This window comes from Opisthorchis viverrini, assembly GCF_000715545.1.
Source record: "Opisthorchis viverrini unplaced genomic scaffold opera_v5_3, whole genome shotgun sequence".
Classification (NCBI taxonomy): domain Eukaryota; kingdom Metazoa; phylum Platyhelminthes; class Trematoda; order Opisthorchiida; family Opisthorchiidae; genus Opisthorchis; species Opisthorchis viverrini.
This window is the reverse complement of record NW_008751659.1, coordinates 348333-365050: the sequence shown is the minus strand read 5'-3', so window position 1 is coordinate 365050 and position 16718 is coordinate 348333. Positions and strand designations below refer to the sequence as shown.

Sequence of the window (16718 nt, the reverse complement as noted above, 5' to 3'; positions counted from 1 at the left end):
AGTGTACAATAAACTGTCCATCTGCTGTTGGGGTTTTCTCGTTTCACGTTCGACTGCTTTTTCCTGCCATAGAGTTTACTTAGCCCGTACTTGGTCAAGTTCTGTGTGAAAATGAACCAATCGTAATCTCAATGAACGGTCGTACTCAGTCTTTTGTTCCGTTCACCTTAATACTCCTTTCTTTGTCACATATAACTTTTGGGCATCTGCTTTATATTGTTACGAAATGGAGTTTTGAAGTTTTCCACAATGCGAAAGTTGTTAGACGTTAAGGTGTTTGAAATACCTAAATATCGGCCACTGTTAATTACGACTTAATAATCAAAACACTGCCCTCTAGACTTCTAAGTGGTTAGCAGACAATAATTTTCACATGTTGGTAGATAAGAAGGCCACCAGGACAGTACCCTAGATGCAGCTCGTGGATCAATGACATAACAGTAGCTCACAAGCGGGAGAACATTACGATGATAGTAGCCCAGTTTGTTTCGTGCGGTTCGATGAGCACGTACTGGAAACTAGGTCCATCATACTAGGTGATCCACTCAACTACTCTTGAGAATCTTTTCTCTGAATTATGGCCAAGTAGAAGTCGGCGGTGAAATAAAAGCTACCACAATCACACTAGCCAATAACTTGCGACTCAGAGAAGTAGGAATTTCCATTTCAGCCATGGCTTGAGCTGCAGGATACCTAAGCCGTAAAGTGCACCATAAAAAAACCAATGTGACTGAATTTCCTCAGGCATTTTTTGGAAAATTTTATTACCCATTCCTTACTAGCTCTCCCATAGGTAAAACAAACATCGATCAAATCTCGATATCACGGGAGGAAAAAATTTACATGCATGAGCATATGTGAATGAAGCAGACGAATGATATGATATTAACTAGCGTCATTTTGCAGTTCATCGGATATATCAATCACCGGACAAAAAGATCATGTGGATCTAATCAAAAATGAACACTCTTCGTTCCTCAGCTGGTTTGAAGTTTTAAAGATACGGGTTCTGAGAAATAAAAGTTGGCTAAATAGTATCTTCCCAATCGACAAAAGCCAGTGATGCGAGAGAAGAAGAACAAAAACTGGTATGTAGTTCAGTATTGTGCGTGCGTGGAAGTAAGAACTTGGTTTATTCACGCATATGTTCATCCACCGTTTGCTTAAAATGTAGCTGGACAGATAGCAGCTTGCTGTAAGTGAAAGGAAAGGTAGTTTATTGAAAAACTGGGACAGTGAACAGTACAAAATTCTTCACTGCTAAGCAAGCGTATTGCAAATTTTTGATAAATTCGTCGGAAACATGTGAACTCAGAAAATCGGAGTTACATAACACGTTCTGAGTGCCGTCCCCATCACAACGGAAGTGATTCGCATTGTGTGAGATAGTCGAACGAATTGGAATCTTGCGCGCATATAAAAAGCCTTGTTAAAGGACTGACGGAGGGACGTTAAGCAAACCTCTCATTCATCCGTTCATTCCCATGTTAAGTTGTGAGCAGCTGTCAGCTTTCACCACGTCTCAGTATAAAATCCAGGACATCATATTCGAACTACGACATTGAATTAACGATCCTTGGTTGTCAAGCCGAGAAGTTCTGAAGAATACTTGATGCTTCGGTTCTTATGTCACAGCTTAAAGAACCAACGTAAACGTACTGCTTTTACTCTGAGTCGCCTAGATGAAAAGCGGAATATAACTATTAATATTGACCGACATTCTTAGGTTCCTACAAGACCATCCTAACAAAGCACGTCAACCCCCTCATGAAGCTCATCAAGTTTAATCGACAAAGTTTGCTTTCACTGCGTGTGAATTTGCTAGTAAGACTGACACATATATAGGATCTCTCTTCTGTGGGCTAAGAACTTGCCACAAGAATCAAGAGTGCAAGTGAATAAACAATACGTTCAAAACGGACCCGAAATTCATGGTGGTTAGGGAAAAATTCCGGTAATAAAACATCGCAAGTAGGCAATCATTTGTTGCAGAACCTCATCAACTCTCTCATTTAGACACCAAATTTGAGCGATGGCGCAAAGCGGGAATTTGAGCCGTCCATTAGAATAGTGGAAAGGAACTAACGGACTTTTGTAGTGGAAGGCAAGGTGGCTGTTAGCAATTTACCATATCTCTGAGGTGTGCCAAACGGTTTAGAACACACGCTGCTGATGAGAAACGCTGAAACCATGTCTATAGCAATAGCTTAAATATTTGGAAAGCTCGAACTGCATCAACCGCTTTGGTTGCAATTTGCTCACTGCAATCCAACCATCGTTGCAACCAATCGAATTGGGGCACTAACTAATTTGACTTAAGAGCTCGACGAAATCACGGGTCGTTGACCCTTTCTTTGTTGATATCATCCTTGGTTGCAAGTCCAACATACCTTCGAATTTCACCGAGATTGTTAAGGGTTTTCAACCGATAAACACTTGTATGACGAACGCGTTTAAACCTAGGAGACGACATGAAGATGAAAGATTTTGTGTTGGCAAATCCATCTGAAAGAAGGTAATATTGGCTGCTCTTTATGGTTTGTATTTAAATTGTAATTATTGTGATTCTGCTGAAGAATCTAAAACTCGTTATCTTTTATCAACGTCAATTTCGAATATGATGCCAGAGTGATCATCATGAGTTTTAGTTAAGGTGTCCAGATTTCCAGTTCAGCCTTTGATCCCAGTTTTTATTCCAACTTCATTTTTCAGTTTGAGCGTAGCATTATCTAATTTTTCTTCATTTGGCACTGCTCTTGTGCCTTATAATACACTGGGCTTTGTATTCCATTGTCTACACTTTGACTGTATTGTGTTTGTGACCCCATTTCGGTCTTATAGTTGAAAAGAACATTGCCTACGAAGAGAGAGTTATTCCTCTACACACATATATGGCAACATCCTCCGATCACCAGAGACCCGATTTGCTTACATTCTGATCGGTTGCAAGTGACCGGTATGTTTGTGCCCAACCAAATATAAAACAATCTTGTCTAAAGCGACGAGCAAGAGTATTTACGAAACATCACTTTTGTACTGTCCTTGACTTACAAACGCTATTTCGCTTGGTCTCATTAATTTATAACCACGTCTGTATTTCCTGCATAATTGGACATTAATGTGCAAGTGGATGGCAAAATCCAAAATGTGTAGTACCAGTAGGCCATAACACGGCGCACACACTCATGTGTTTTGGTTTAAACAAGGTTCCAGTTGCTGACGGTGGTCAAGTAAGACTCGAGTGAGATGTTCCAACTCTTGTTGCCGAGCGCAAAATTGTAATCCAAGCTTGAGAAAACATCACATGACACTTCACCGCACGCATTCATGACCCAGTTGGGAATGCGGTCATGATCATGGTTAAAACCTACTCCAAGTAGGACCAGCGCAGTACAACATGAAAGCCCAAGATTTTTATAGATAATGGGACATGAGATACCCGACTGACGTACCTTACAAAACCCTTCAGGATGAAATTCCTTCACTTGGTTGATCACATCATTGTACACCGTTTTCATAACAACTTTGCACTGAAAGTATGAAGTCAGAAACTTTTTTTGCTGAGTTGTTGCCTTGTGAACAGTAGAACATCTACTAATGGGTAATGAAAAATTCATCAGGTCTCCCTACGAAAGTGAGCCAGATTACTTAAATTTTACCTTAAAGTAGTGCGACTGTTGACACAATGGTGCGATATTGTCTGACATAGCTTCGTCCACAAAGCGCACCCGAGGTGGCAGTTTTAACTAGGATCAAAGGCCTTCAGTAGTTATACTTTTCATGGTACATTCCTCCTGTTATAAAGCGGTACTTTCTAAAGTTCGGCAGCCACTTAAGACCACATTCAGGACAGAAACAAGGATCAGGAGAGTGAAGAATTCCTTCTTAGTCATCAGAATCTGGAAACACGTTCAGTTAATTCTTGGTCGATCGTATCTAAAAGAAAATCTCCGTATTGTGTTAAACAAATAACTGAAAAACATTGTTTTCACCAACATTTAATTGATTGGTGATCAATTTTCGCGGCAGGTTGCGTCAAAGTCCACATGCCATTGCAACCTCCTGCTTTGGTAAGCTTAGCAGTGACAGAAAATGAGGTGATTAGCCCAGTCTATTAAGCTATCAAGTAGGGGTATGTGACATTCTTTAGTACGCTCTCATTCTTGGAACTGTTGAAAATTGATTGCACATAATCCAGAAATAGTCAATAATCTCGCGAGCATATCCTCGCACACTTCACACCTAGGCATCTCGTCCAGCCTACTGTTAGACAGTTCGTGGGCCTTTTCCTTTTAATCGATTGAGTAGATCACTCTCTCGGGTGGTCGTAAGCAAAGATTTGCCCGCTAAAATCAAAACAAATCCAACCTAGTCACTTTCAGGCTGCCATACCTGGAGATATTTTAATTTCAACCTTATTGTGTGAATTCAGTTTTGTAAATTTCAGCTATCATATGAGAAAGTTGACACTTCACTTTGTTGACAAAGACCCCCAGCGTCAAAGAACTGATACGACCTAAACCAGTCATCGAAGGCATTGAGTTGATACCATACGCCCGGAATGATGTCTAACAACTGTGAGTCCGCAGAACAACGCCTGCCACAATCACCGAAAAACATCATGAATCAGGGTCGCGAAATCGGTAGTGGGACAGCTGACCAGAGTCAGATCACAGAATCAAAGAATTGGTGGGAAACACATCAGAAGAATGGAGCGTTCACGTTTATGTTGCAAGCAGAAGATCGACAGTGCAGGGAATCAGTTAGTTCAGTCATACAGCAGCGTGCTCCACTGTATTGCCTCTGATACTTCCGACTTTGCACGTTCCTGCAACTAGTGAGATTGCTTTCTTTCACTATAGCCAATACACTGGTTTACTCCACCCTGTCATCTGTGAAAATAACTTTCGTTTTTTCAAACCAAAATCAACATCATCGATACAGTTATATGGAAAGTCGACAAAACAGTCCCCTAGCTTACCACGGCGTAGACAGCTGAATACCTCTTACACGCTCCAATCATTTCCTTGAATAGTTCTTGTTGGACATCGGTCGCCAGTAATATGCGCCTCATTTCGGCCAGCGTTGCGCAACATATACTACAAACTGGAGCAGGTGATATACAAACCTTTTGTTTAAACAAACTAGGGAAAGTGGTTATCATTATTCCTAAGACTACAAAAGTATGGTTAAATCTTCCAAGTGTCCTTGGAGTAGAGGTCAGGCTTATCTCATGATGAAGCTCACCACTGGGAAATACTTTCACAGTTAGACGGAGGTTGTCAATGCATAATTCAGGACACGATCAAAACAGAAAAAACTCTTCATGTATATTCGTCATCAGTTCTATTATTGGTCGACCTTGACCTCTGGCGCAAGTTTAGAAAGCTGTTGAATGAACTATGTTGAGTTACATCAGGATGAAAATTCATTCGACATCAGCTGCTAGAGTATTCTTCCCATGAACGAACAGACTCGTATTTCAACAGGCCATTTTTGAAGTGGATTCGAAGAAGTTGAACGGGTTTAGGTGTTGTAGGCTGTTGGTTGCTGGTGACTACACAGCATCAACAGATCTGGCATTGTTATCTGCAGTTCGGTCCAGCTTAACTCATCATGCAAAGGCGACCTAAGCTTGGCCGGCCGAACGTGACATTACAGCTCTGTCCCTGGGCCAGTTGTGAAGGATCTATGCTGTTTAGCATACATATGTGCACACGCGGCAGAACATCGACGCCAACCACAGCACACATTGCACTGCTTTGATGAGTCTTTAGCTAGCCTCACTGGTGCGAGTAGTATGTTTTCTCGTAAATCTGCTGTGCGGCTCTTGAAAAGTGCTATCTATTACGGAACTCGTGGAGTCGCATTTGCTTGGATTTGAGCAACAAAAAATGAATATCCAGAAAAGTTCAGGAAGACGCGTTCGAGGAGAAGATGGATCATCAGTTTTTGTAAATAAGATGCATATGAAAGTTTCGCTTCCCTCTCAAATGGTCTGTAACTGTTCGGTTGGCATTTTCTAATAAACAACGCCGCAGCAAAGGATTCTTCCTTTCACTGGTAACGCTTTGATATCAGTGATTTCTTCCTTTATAGAGGCAAACTTCGGAAAAGCCGGAAGGTTTTGTCGTATACAACCCCTCTGCAGTCGCCAGCGTTTCCCCCACACGTTTGCTTCACTTTCACAATAGTTGGACGTCACATACTATTATTTTTGAAGTATTCGCTTACATCTTTATTAGGCTAAGATAACTAAAACTAGTAGTGCGGCTTTTCGTTGTTCTGGTTTTTTATGTTCATTTTCGTTTCAAATGAACTGTGCGCTCAAATCATTTGCAATCGCGCCATTGTTGGACGACCCTGGCTCCCTCCAGGAACATGGCCAACTTGTTGGCTTACTTACTTGCCCAATGCGCTGGTCAGTGGGTCTCTCACTCTTTCTATGTGGCTCTCAGCATTTGGCCATGTGCTGCACGCCAACCTACTCAAAAATGCGCCATCCATATAGTGAACAATGTGGGCAAAACAGAACACATCTTAAGAGTTTTTGTGGTGTTCATCAGACTTTGAGGATAATATCACGGCTGATGTAGTTGTATTACACTTTTGTGTACCTCCTTCACAAAAGGTCCCCTTGTTGCTGATGGCTAAATAAATTCTCAGGAAGACTAAGGAGCACCCTCGCAAGCCACCTCGTAAGGTCGCCCAAAGATTTTCAGAAGCTCACTGCTGGTTACGCTACCCGAAAGAATCTACTAAATGCTCGAAGGGTTTTGTTACAACAAAGACAGTCTCATCATAAACAAGTTTAGGAAGTTTTTTCTCGTGAAATCTCTCAAGTAATCGTTAGAAAGATTCAGAACTGTCGTTAATTGGCTGACCAGTTGCAACCCGCAGATATTCAGAGGGTACTGTTTTATCACTAAAAGTGCTATCAACATTTGCTTCCAAGTACTTTTACACGTGCTGGAAATCGTCAAAATCGCAACAGGTTCACGTGGACAATGAGTGGAAACAAGGGAGGTTGTAACAACCAAAAGAATCCGAGAGTAAATGACAGCGGTTACCTGTTGGATAAAAAGCAAAGGCACATCGGCAAATTCAGGACATCAGAAACCTAGCTGGTAGTGCACACTCTGGACAGTCGATTGGTTATGCTTAGCCATACATGCCCAATATGTGTGGGCTTTATATATACTCTCTTGGATTTATGAACAAGCGTAACTGACAGTACATCAGGCTTCTGATCCTCCGAGTTTCTTTCTGAGAATCCAAGACATATCTGTCAAGTTACCCAGCAGACAATATTTAAAGATGTTACAGTAAAATGTGAATGCTGCATAGATCTCTTTTCAAAAAGTTCTTTAGAGACTCATTAGTTTTTTTACAGTGTTGATAATGCTTGGGACTACTATATTTACGCTATACTTATTATGACAATGGCTTTCTACTGAAGAGTTGCACATACTTTGTTTTATTTTGTCGGCAAAATTCCGTTGACGAGGCAATCGTGAAAAAATGACTTACAGTCAGGTTTCGCGACGTTTTGACAAAACTCGTACAGCTAGAAATGGGGTAAGAAGAAGAATCAACAACAGCTTTTTGGTGGACACAGTCACCACTGGATATTGAGCTTGTGAAAAATAAGAATCGACAAAATTTTGACTGGGATAAAATCTTTCAGAAACTATCAATAACAAGACCGTTTCACTATATTTCTACTCCATCAGTTCCATGCGTTCAGTTGGGGGAAGCTTGCAGCAGTGTGGAATTTGATACTTTATCTAATAATATGAACGTGATATTTTTACGACATAAAATCCACATAGAATCCAGGTCGTCTGTACGTACTCTTCAAATATTGATAATTACCGTATATTCTGTTCATCGGAAGTCAACTCTATGAAAGAATGTTTATCTATGTTCACAAATGCAGTAAGCTAATTCAAAATACAAACAAAGCATTACGAGAAGTGGTGTCCGCATATCTCCGCCCATCGCTGGAGAAAGGTCAGACCAAACTCCAATGATGGCTGAAGTACTATTTCGTCCCGTTATTTTATTACTCTAAAAGACAACCTGTGTTTTGGCGAGAATAGGATAAAACTATGCGCATACAACATAATCTAAGATCAAGAATTAATTTCAGCTCCCGCGTTAGTATACATTTGAATTTCTGTATTCAGCTGGTTTATTTTTCCTCAAAATTTTATATGGGATATTTTAACAGTGTAGTACATCCTTCTGGGAGGTAAAGAGGTTAGGACGTTCCATTTCATCTTGTGAGTGAAGTAAACCTGTGCTGTAAAGCTAAAAAGCCCGGTACCGTCGTCTGGCCCTCGTAAACACTGGCCCTCAATTCGTATTCCACGAATTTCTGGTGCGATTTTCAAACACGACCTCGTGGTTATTAGCAAATCATTCAGGCGCTATTTGTGAAGCAGCAATACGACAGCTTGCATCCAGACAGGATATGATGCTTCTCGTTCTTTATTAGTAAAATACACACTAAATGTTCACCTGTTTATCGACTGCTTGCTTGACTTACTAACCAGAGGTTTGCGGGTTTGAATCCCTCAGACCTTCGTCAGATGGGCGCTCCCGTGATTTTCGGCAAACACGAAAGTGTTGTACGTTGTTTCTGAGCTTATCGGTACAGACTGAGTTTATTTTCAACTGAGTGCTCACTTAAAACTTAAATATGTGATAAAGAGCATGTGGAGGTCTACAGCTGTGCTCAAGGTGAATCCACTGAGGGGGGAATATATATGCTTAGAAATCCTGTCTACCTTTCCCTATAGAAAGTTGCGTGCAGCAACAAAAGCGTCTCTCCAGATGGCACACAGCTGACCTATTGCTACAGCTTTGTCAAATTCCACCGTTGCGGCAACGATTTCAGTCGTACTGATGACACTGACTGTGTTAGGTTTCTTGTTCATCAAAACAAACCAAAAATAAATAGCGCTGTTGAAGTTTGTCATAAAGCTCCACTCACTACTACTTACGCCTCTACAAATATTCGCATTAGTTTACAGGTTCCATCAGCCAGTGAAGTCAAACATACGCTAATCACCTGTCAATTATGGGATCAATTATCCTGAAATCTCATCCCAAAAGCCCGCTCTTGAAGGAGTATACCAAAATCGGTTTTCGTATGTCTCAGTATCTTAGAAGGTGCCAAGTAATTAACTAGATTTACTGTTTCGAGTCAGTAGTGTCTTGATTCCACCTGTCTAGCGCAATGGGCTTTTTTCACGGACGGATAACAAGCGAGTACAAGCTGCTCATAGGCGAGTACACTGGAAGAAAAACCACTGACATTCCCCCAGATGTATGGGCTGCCTGTGTTATGCAAATTTCACTACACAATGAGTTACTAATGAGTGAGGTATACCATGGCATTTGACTAGGGACTTCACAAACTCAATGAAAACGATAGAACTTTCGTGGTTTGTATTCTAACACGACAATAATGAGTTAAATGTTTTCATGTACTTCAATTAAATAGCAAGTTTGCTGTATACCGATTCTATTTTTTCGGTCACTACAAATAAGTAGCGCGTTTGCTTACCACACAAAATTGTTCCGAAGTTATGTTGTTGATTGTATTGAACACATACGCCAGTGATTGGTTTGCAATCAAGGAGCACTGTGGAACAAAACGCCCAAATATAATCGAAAACAAATATTGTTGGATGTCCCTTCAAGTGAAACTTTGATTAATTTCATTCAGATTGGTTAGTAAAGGTAACATACTACTGGATAAGAGGAATCACATAAAAAAACACTGTACAGAATGCAAAAGTTCGCAAGAATTTTATACCACATTCCCGATATTATGGAAACATTTTTGAATCGTTATATGAATATATGCATGTGTATATATTTACGTATGTATATGCATATACCATTCAAAACTAACAGATACCTGGTGGAAACGTTTGTTTCTAATGATGGCTGTGGGTTGTACAAACTAAAATGCTGAATAAATGTTAATCAGCAAAAAAAAATCCATGACTTAGTCATGGGTCATGCGTGTTAGACGCTTCGGTAAGATATTGTAGCACTCATTATCATGTGTATCTCACGCCGGTTGAAGTTCCATGATGTTTCTGTCGCATTCTGGTCATCAACCAGCGTACCACAGAGTTATGGTGTGATTTGGACATAAATTGGCCCCCAGAAAAGATCCCTTTGCTGAAATTTCATTTCCATGATTAGCCTGTCGCAGATCTACTAATCAGCCAAATCTGCTCCGTCCATCTAAAGACGGAACACTTTTGCTAGGGCGAGGTCGACTGAATTTCGGAGAGACTAAATTATTTTTCCCAGTTATGATTTCCCCTATGGAGAATTCGGTCGAGTCCGGTCAGAAGTACGCTAACTGAGTTGCCAACTTACCGCTGTCCCAAAGCCGTCGGTTTCATTACAACGAGTATCTCCTTGAGTAGCCATACAGCGCCAACTGTGACTATGCTTCCTTCAGAAATAACCCGGCTAGAAAGAGTCTGTCCCAGGCAGGTGACTTCAATGAAAGATCTTCAACAGCACTCTGCACAGTTCCAGAGAAAATGGCTTTATCTTGGGGAAATACCAACAATATGCATTTCTCTTGTTGGTCACCCATTTACGAAGTGGGGAATATACGTCACGGTAAAATTCATAGAGAGTTGCGCAGTTCGTCAAAGTTGATGAGTATTCCCCACCGGAGAAGCTCATCATTAAAGAGTCCTCTCTGGGAAATTCCGGCAACTGTCTACTCAATAGGTCACCTTCATTTCATTCGTGCAAATAAATCCCTCATTGAGGTTTCATGTTTACTTCCCCCTTCAAAACCTCTCTGATCTAAATGTGACAAGTTTACCACCTCTAGGTAACTTATCCCGCATCAATATGGTATTTTATGTACAGAGCCAGGGCAATCATTGCATGCTAGTGGGCTGGTCCCTTGTTGAAAGGAACAAAAAGGAAGGATTTCGTTGCCATCTTACAGGGGCAGTCCCCACAGGTGACCATTGCATTCAGTTAAGCGGTAGCTGATGAACAATATGCAGTAGGCTGAGCGTTAAAACTTTTATCCTGATGTTCAATACGCTGGTTAGGAGAGCAGTTTCAAGCCTGTGCCCGGTCAAAGATCTTTCACGGAAGTCACACGGATACTTGGTGATAAAAGTAGGAAGATTTTCCAGCAAAAGCACCTCTATAATTTTAGCACTGAGAAAGTAGTACAATTTGCCAACTTATCCCTACAAATTAGTCCTGATTGCAGGCTGAACTTTTTCTGATCGAAAAGTGAGATTTCAATAGAGTGAATTGCATTGAAAATGCACAATATTGGGTTAACAAGTTGTTGTCGGTTGATTCTTAATTTGGATGATTCGGCATCAACTTCATTAGATTGAGCGTATCTTTAATAGGAAGGCAGGTAGATGATGAGAATTTTCTAATAAACCTAGTCACGCACCTTCCAAATATCAATAGCGTTCTTTGTACCAAAGTCGTCATTTAAATCTGCAAAGTTTTTTTATCGCTTCCAGACTCCCTTACTGTTCCTAACTATTTAGGACAGCATATATTATTGTGTCGACTGATTGTTTGTAACGTAACCCTAAGCTAATCTTATTAGTTAGGACGGAAACTCTTAACTACTACTATGCTAACGACTTCAGATGACCACCAAGTATCATAGAGGATTTGAGTCGATATAAGCTCTCACAATTTGCTGCAATATCCCCAACTGTAACCCCAACGTAGTTGGATGATTACTCGTACGTTTTGACCACCATCCCGATCTATCAAGCAAATGTATCTTCAGGTGTCGCTGGCTTCGAAATTTTGTAGGAGACAGAACATGACTCTTCTTTGAGCGATCGTCTTCCTGTCCTAATGCAATCGTCGTTGTGAGTCATGGGAGAAAGCACCAGAGTCGAGTTCAGACCTTATTGGAGCTCAGCAGCTCATCCTGGGCTCGCACGCTCGGCTCGCATGTTAGATGTGCAGGGCTCAAACCCCTGCACGGCCATTGAATATACCCTGTTGATGAGCTCTAATAGAAGCGAAACTCGAGTCCAGTGTTTTCCCCCTTTAGTGTGGACTCACCAGGACGATCGTGCAAGGACAGGAGCATGATTTTTCCAAGGAGGGTCACGTGAGTCTGTGTTCTACAAAATCCCGCAAACACCAATGCCTGAAACAAAACATATCTTTGTTGCCCACAGAAGGGCTCTCAAGGAATTGTCTCGCCAGTGAAAAATCCCTCACCCGATTTCTGGGTACATTTTGTGTGCTTTAGCGTAAAGCTGATTTCTGACTAATCCAGTGGTATAACCGTGTCACACTTTCATAGTACTGTGCCCGGTGAACCAGTAATTACCACTAATCCGGTCAAACTGTACTGAGTGAGCACAATCTTTCCCTCGCGGGCCGGAGTCTAAACCCAAGTTTCCATGATATTCTTTCAGAATGAAGAACTGTGTGATACAGAATTTGCTGATTGCGATCGTATTCTCTGTCAGTTTCTATGATGCGGTGCTCACTGTCTAGTTCATCACCTTACTGTTACAACAATTTGTCCGAGCATCTAGTGGAGTGAACATAGTGAACAGTCCCGTGTCTGTGGCCATTTTATTGTAATGTAGGCGACAACCCCCGCGTTCTAGCAAACCCATCTCTCGGCTACCACGGCGACAAACAATTGTTTTACTGATGAAGTCGCTCGGTGTTTCCATTGTGACCTTTCTGTCCCACAGATGAACGAATCAACAATGTGGTTTGAAAGCACAAATAAGCTGTGCAATACCAGAGCAACCAAACTAGTGGTTTGATTTGAATGGAATTTTAAGAGTGTGGGCTGAATGTAATAAAGTTGAAGCCATGATCGGACTTACTGATCAAGTTGTGGAGCTCAGTCAAATAATTTCAGCAAAAAAAAACTCCATGGTCTCACGAAAACTGCCAGTATTAGGAAGGACAGCAAATAATATGATGCTATTTGCATCAAGTATAATTTGTCATGAAAAAGCACCCAGTGAGTACCATTTCTTTAGACAAGACCTATAGGTGAACAATCCTTGCACCTACGATCTTCGTTATAGGTTCATGAATCTTATGCCTAAAAAAACCAAACGATTTTTAGCGTTGTCCACATTGCTCCATTGCCTTATTAGGTTCACTTTTTTGAATACACACTCTACTGACATCATTCAGGTAGACTAGGGCACACCCTCGGTTCCCACCTAGTTACCGAAGTTACATCGTTACGGACAGTTTGTTTGTCCCAATGGTACCGTGGTGACCAAAAAGTCCCCGGGTTTTCGGACCCTCGAAACAATGCTCATTATAATTGTTGTTAGTACGAAGTGGTCTCTTCTCTGGCTGGTTAGCTTGCAATCATAGTCACTAGATGCCACAACCTTTAGCGATTATTTTCCGTTCATAATGACAGAGTTGAATATCTAAGTTGGCCAGCCGGGAATATACATCCGGTTTGACATTCCGTTGTGAACGTGACAAAAAGGGAACTTTTCTATTTCTTAGATGCCTGACACTAAAACTCAAAAACTTTTCTTAAGGGACATGACGCAGGTTGCTTATTGGCACTTCAGTGAGGGATTGTGGTCCTGGGAACTGAACAAGCCATAACGCAGCGTCATTTTTCTGATAGTTGCTTGTAACGTAAGATTACTCCGCTTTATGGAACATGCCTGGTAATGTGCAGCTCACAATGTTGATACCGTTGAAGGACGTCATCAACGAGAGACTCAGTTGGGACTCAGCTAAGTTTTGCAACTGTTCACTATTTTATCCATAAAGCACAAAGCCACTGCTACGTGTCCTGTTACAGGAAGCATCGAGATTCTGCAGCTGCATTATTTTCTGAATCTCATAAGATTTACGTCGAACTATATGGTCACGTGATCCATTCGTGTAAAGGTATCGCGTCATATGAAGAAGCGCTTTTGCCTCCAAACCTACATTAGGAACGAGTCAGTGGTAACCAGATTTGACCCACTTCATTAACAATCGTGCTAGAGTGGCTCTGCGTGAGTTAATCATTATCCTTCTCCGGACAGTAATTTACGTGATAAACAGGCCTGGATACTTCTGATACCCTTGTGGTTTGTGTGTGGCTGAAAAGCTATTTGTGATCCAACTTCGACCCATAGTTTCTTGCTCGGAACGAACGTACCTTCAGTCCAGTTGTCAGTACGAATTTTCCCAATAATTGAAATTAAAATACACACCACTGATTACTTGCTGTTCACCACACTTCTGTAATCGTTAGGGTTCTATCAGGCTTACCTAAATGTCCAATTTTGCCATGTATTCGGCCGCTTGATAACACCCAATAGTGTCTTGACAAACCTGGTGCCCAGGAAAACAATGATCGCAGAACTTGATGGTTCAATGTGTATACTCGTAATAATTGAATTTAACAAAATTGTTCCCCATCAATTCAATACCATACCACCCATGCAGTGTGATACGACCATATTCCTTATACAGCATTTGCTTCACATCAGAAGACTAATTGGCTCAAGTTTGAAGAAATCTGCTCTGTAGCCAGACAATTTGCTCATTGGACAACTGATAATGGTTTTATACGAGAAATCTTATCACATCACAACCAAAAACGATGTAATAATAACGGAAAACTAAGCGAAACATGAGAATACATAAATGACCTGAACTAAGTGCATGATAAATCCATGATGACGTCAAAAGAGAAACCCGAAATATTAGATTGGCCACATAAAAATGTAGTGATAAGTCAGATTTTGTCCTATATTACTGGTTATCTGAAGGGATCGATTTATTTGCAGGTACACGGAATTTCTACAACGTACCAATTTACTGTGTGAGTCTTCGCAGGACCTTTGAATTTTCTGACTAAGCGTATCTCTTGTGCTCGGTTTCTGAATCCAGTTCAGTGCGACGTGGGCAACAAATTTGCATGTCAAGCATTCTGAGATGTAAAGAATAAAATCCAGTATGTTTGGTAACATGTGCCAGTACATAAAACTGGTGTACAAAACTTACGCACAGCTCCAGAGTCCTGGTGACCTTGAACCACAAGACCATTGTTCTGTATCAGATAGGGGAAAACGGGAGGAGATGAGACATACGTAAATTGTCGTTGCAACTAGGTTTGTTTATTCAATGGAGCGCTTCAACAATGACCACCCATTTGTAGTGATCATTTTCAGCTTCATAGTGGAAAGCTTAAGGACCCGGTAGCCAAACATTTCACAACAACAGCAGCAAGCACAAAGTCTCCGGTCTAATGATCCCTCTAAATACACCATTTCTACCTTAATTCCTCGCAACTCGAGGTCAAAACCGATCCATGGTGTACGCCAAACAAGCGTCAGGTTGTCACATTCGGTGTATACCTCGCTTAAGTGACTGCCTTCAGCGGCTCTCAATGGCGTCAGCTACTGAGAATTGTTACATTTCAGCGCTTTAGTGTTAGCTCACAAAAGTATGTCGGAATAAATTACGATGTTGTTGAGTAATTTGTAACGGCAAAGTATACCTTTGCTAGTCGTGAAAACGATTAAATCCCTTGGAAATCATCACTCTTTATCTTCAGTCAACCATCTTCCGAATACCATTGTGGCCAGTCCAACCCATTCTGCATGGCAACCTATATAAAACAAATATTACCTAGTATAGTTGTACTAGTTAAAGCTGAATTAATGAAACTGTTGTGGAATGTTACTTTCATAGTGAATAATCAAAACGCAACGAACAGGTGGCATAATGCTGTGCACAGTGTGCAGCAAATTGCTCCCATCAGTTCCGTCAGCGCACTGCTAGGTTTTCGAATACAGTCAATGGCGACTTACCATAGTTTCTGCCTCATTATCGGTAGCCAGGCAAAAGAAACCTGCAATCGAAACTTTATCAAACCTACTAAGGCTTACCTGTGCATACCACCAGCAAAATAACGGCACGACGCATCCCGTTCAACTGTGAACTCATCACGCTTTCATGCGCTTATAATAATAGTGCGAGTTCTGATTGCGCTCCCTCCACAGGTATTTACTGGACTATCTATACAAATCGATTTCTGTGAAACTTTGTACCTTCGTAAAAATAACACTTTCTAACACATGTGGTTCGGGTACCAGAGACTTAAAGATGGCAGAAAACGAGTGTTTTCACTTGTTGCGGATAACAATAAACTTTGGTCTACACTAGTATCCCGTGCTAGCCAGCCAAAGTCCATAGTAGTTTATGTAGTTAATCAACCATGACATGAAGATATCCATCATGTAACCATATTTAAAGTGCCCTCTAGCAGTGGCGCTGATAGAGCGTGCTCTATGGAAGAACAGTCGGTCTACTGGTGGGAGTAAACTACACTGAACCAAACCACTCTAGCAGCCTATGGATGACATCGACTCGTGGAAAGGGTGAAAAAAGTAGAACGGAAGTTGATAGAAACTTGGGGACCGCACCTATCTGATGAGCCCCAAGAAGGAAAAAAACAGTCATGGGTCTTCAAAGAGTTTCTAGCAACCTAATGAGTAGTTTATTACGTCATAACACTGCTTTTCAATTATCTATCCGGTAGTCCGATACGCACGAACGGTTTCTAGAAACCTACAAACGGCGTCACATTTTTGGGCTTTTAATAGATGGTTGGTTTTCCATCGCTTCAGCCATAGTTTTTTTACATGAGTAGGCTAAGTACTATCGGAGTTCTCTTG

General features: G+C 41.2%; 1 protein-coding gene across 1 annotated transcript; it reads right to left on the bottom strand.

Annotated features, from left to right (window-relative positions):
- Positions 1-726: 726 nt before the first annotated feature.
- Positions 727-15987, bottom strand: T265_00287 (hypothetical protein; the record flags this gene model as incomplete). Its single annotated transcript, XM_009164032.1, has 10 exons — positions 727-1193; positions 3453-3530; positions 4982-5099; positions 7001-7070; positions 7531-7567; positions 9575-9652; positions 14850-14968; positions 15043-15088; positions 15852-15892; positions 15930-15987. 10 exons carry the CDS (start codon positions 15985-15987, stop codon positions 1164-1166), a joined length of 675 nt encoding a protein of 224 aa, XP_009162296.1.
- Positions 15988-16718: the final 731 nt, after the last annotated feature.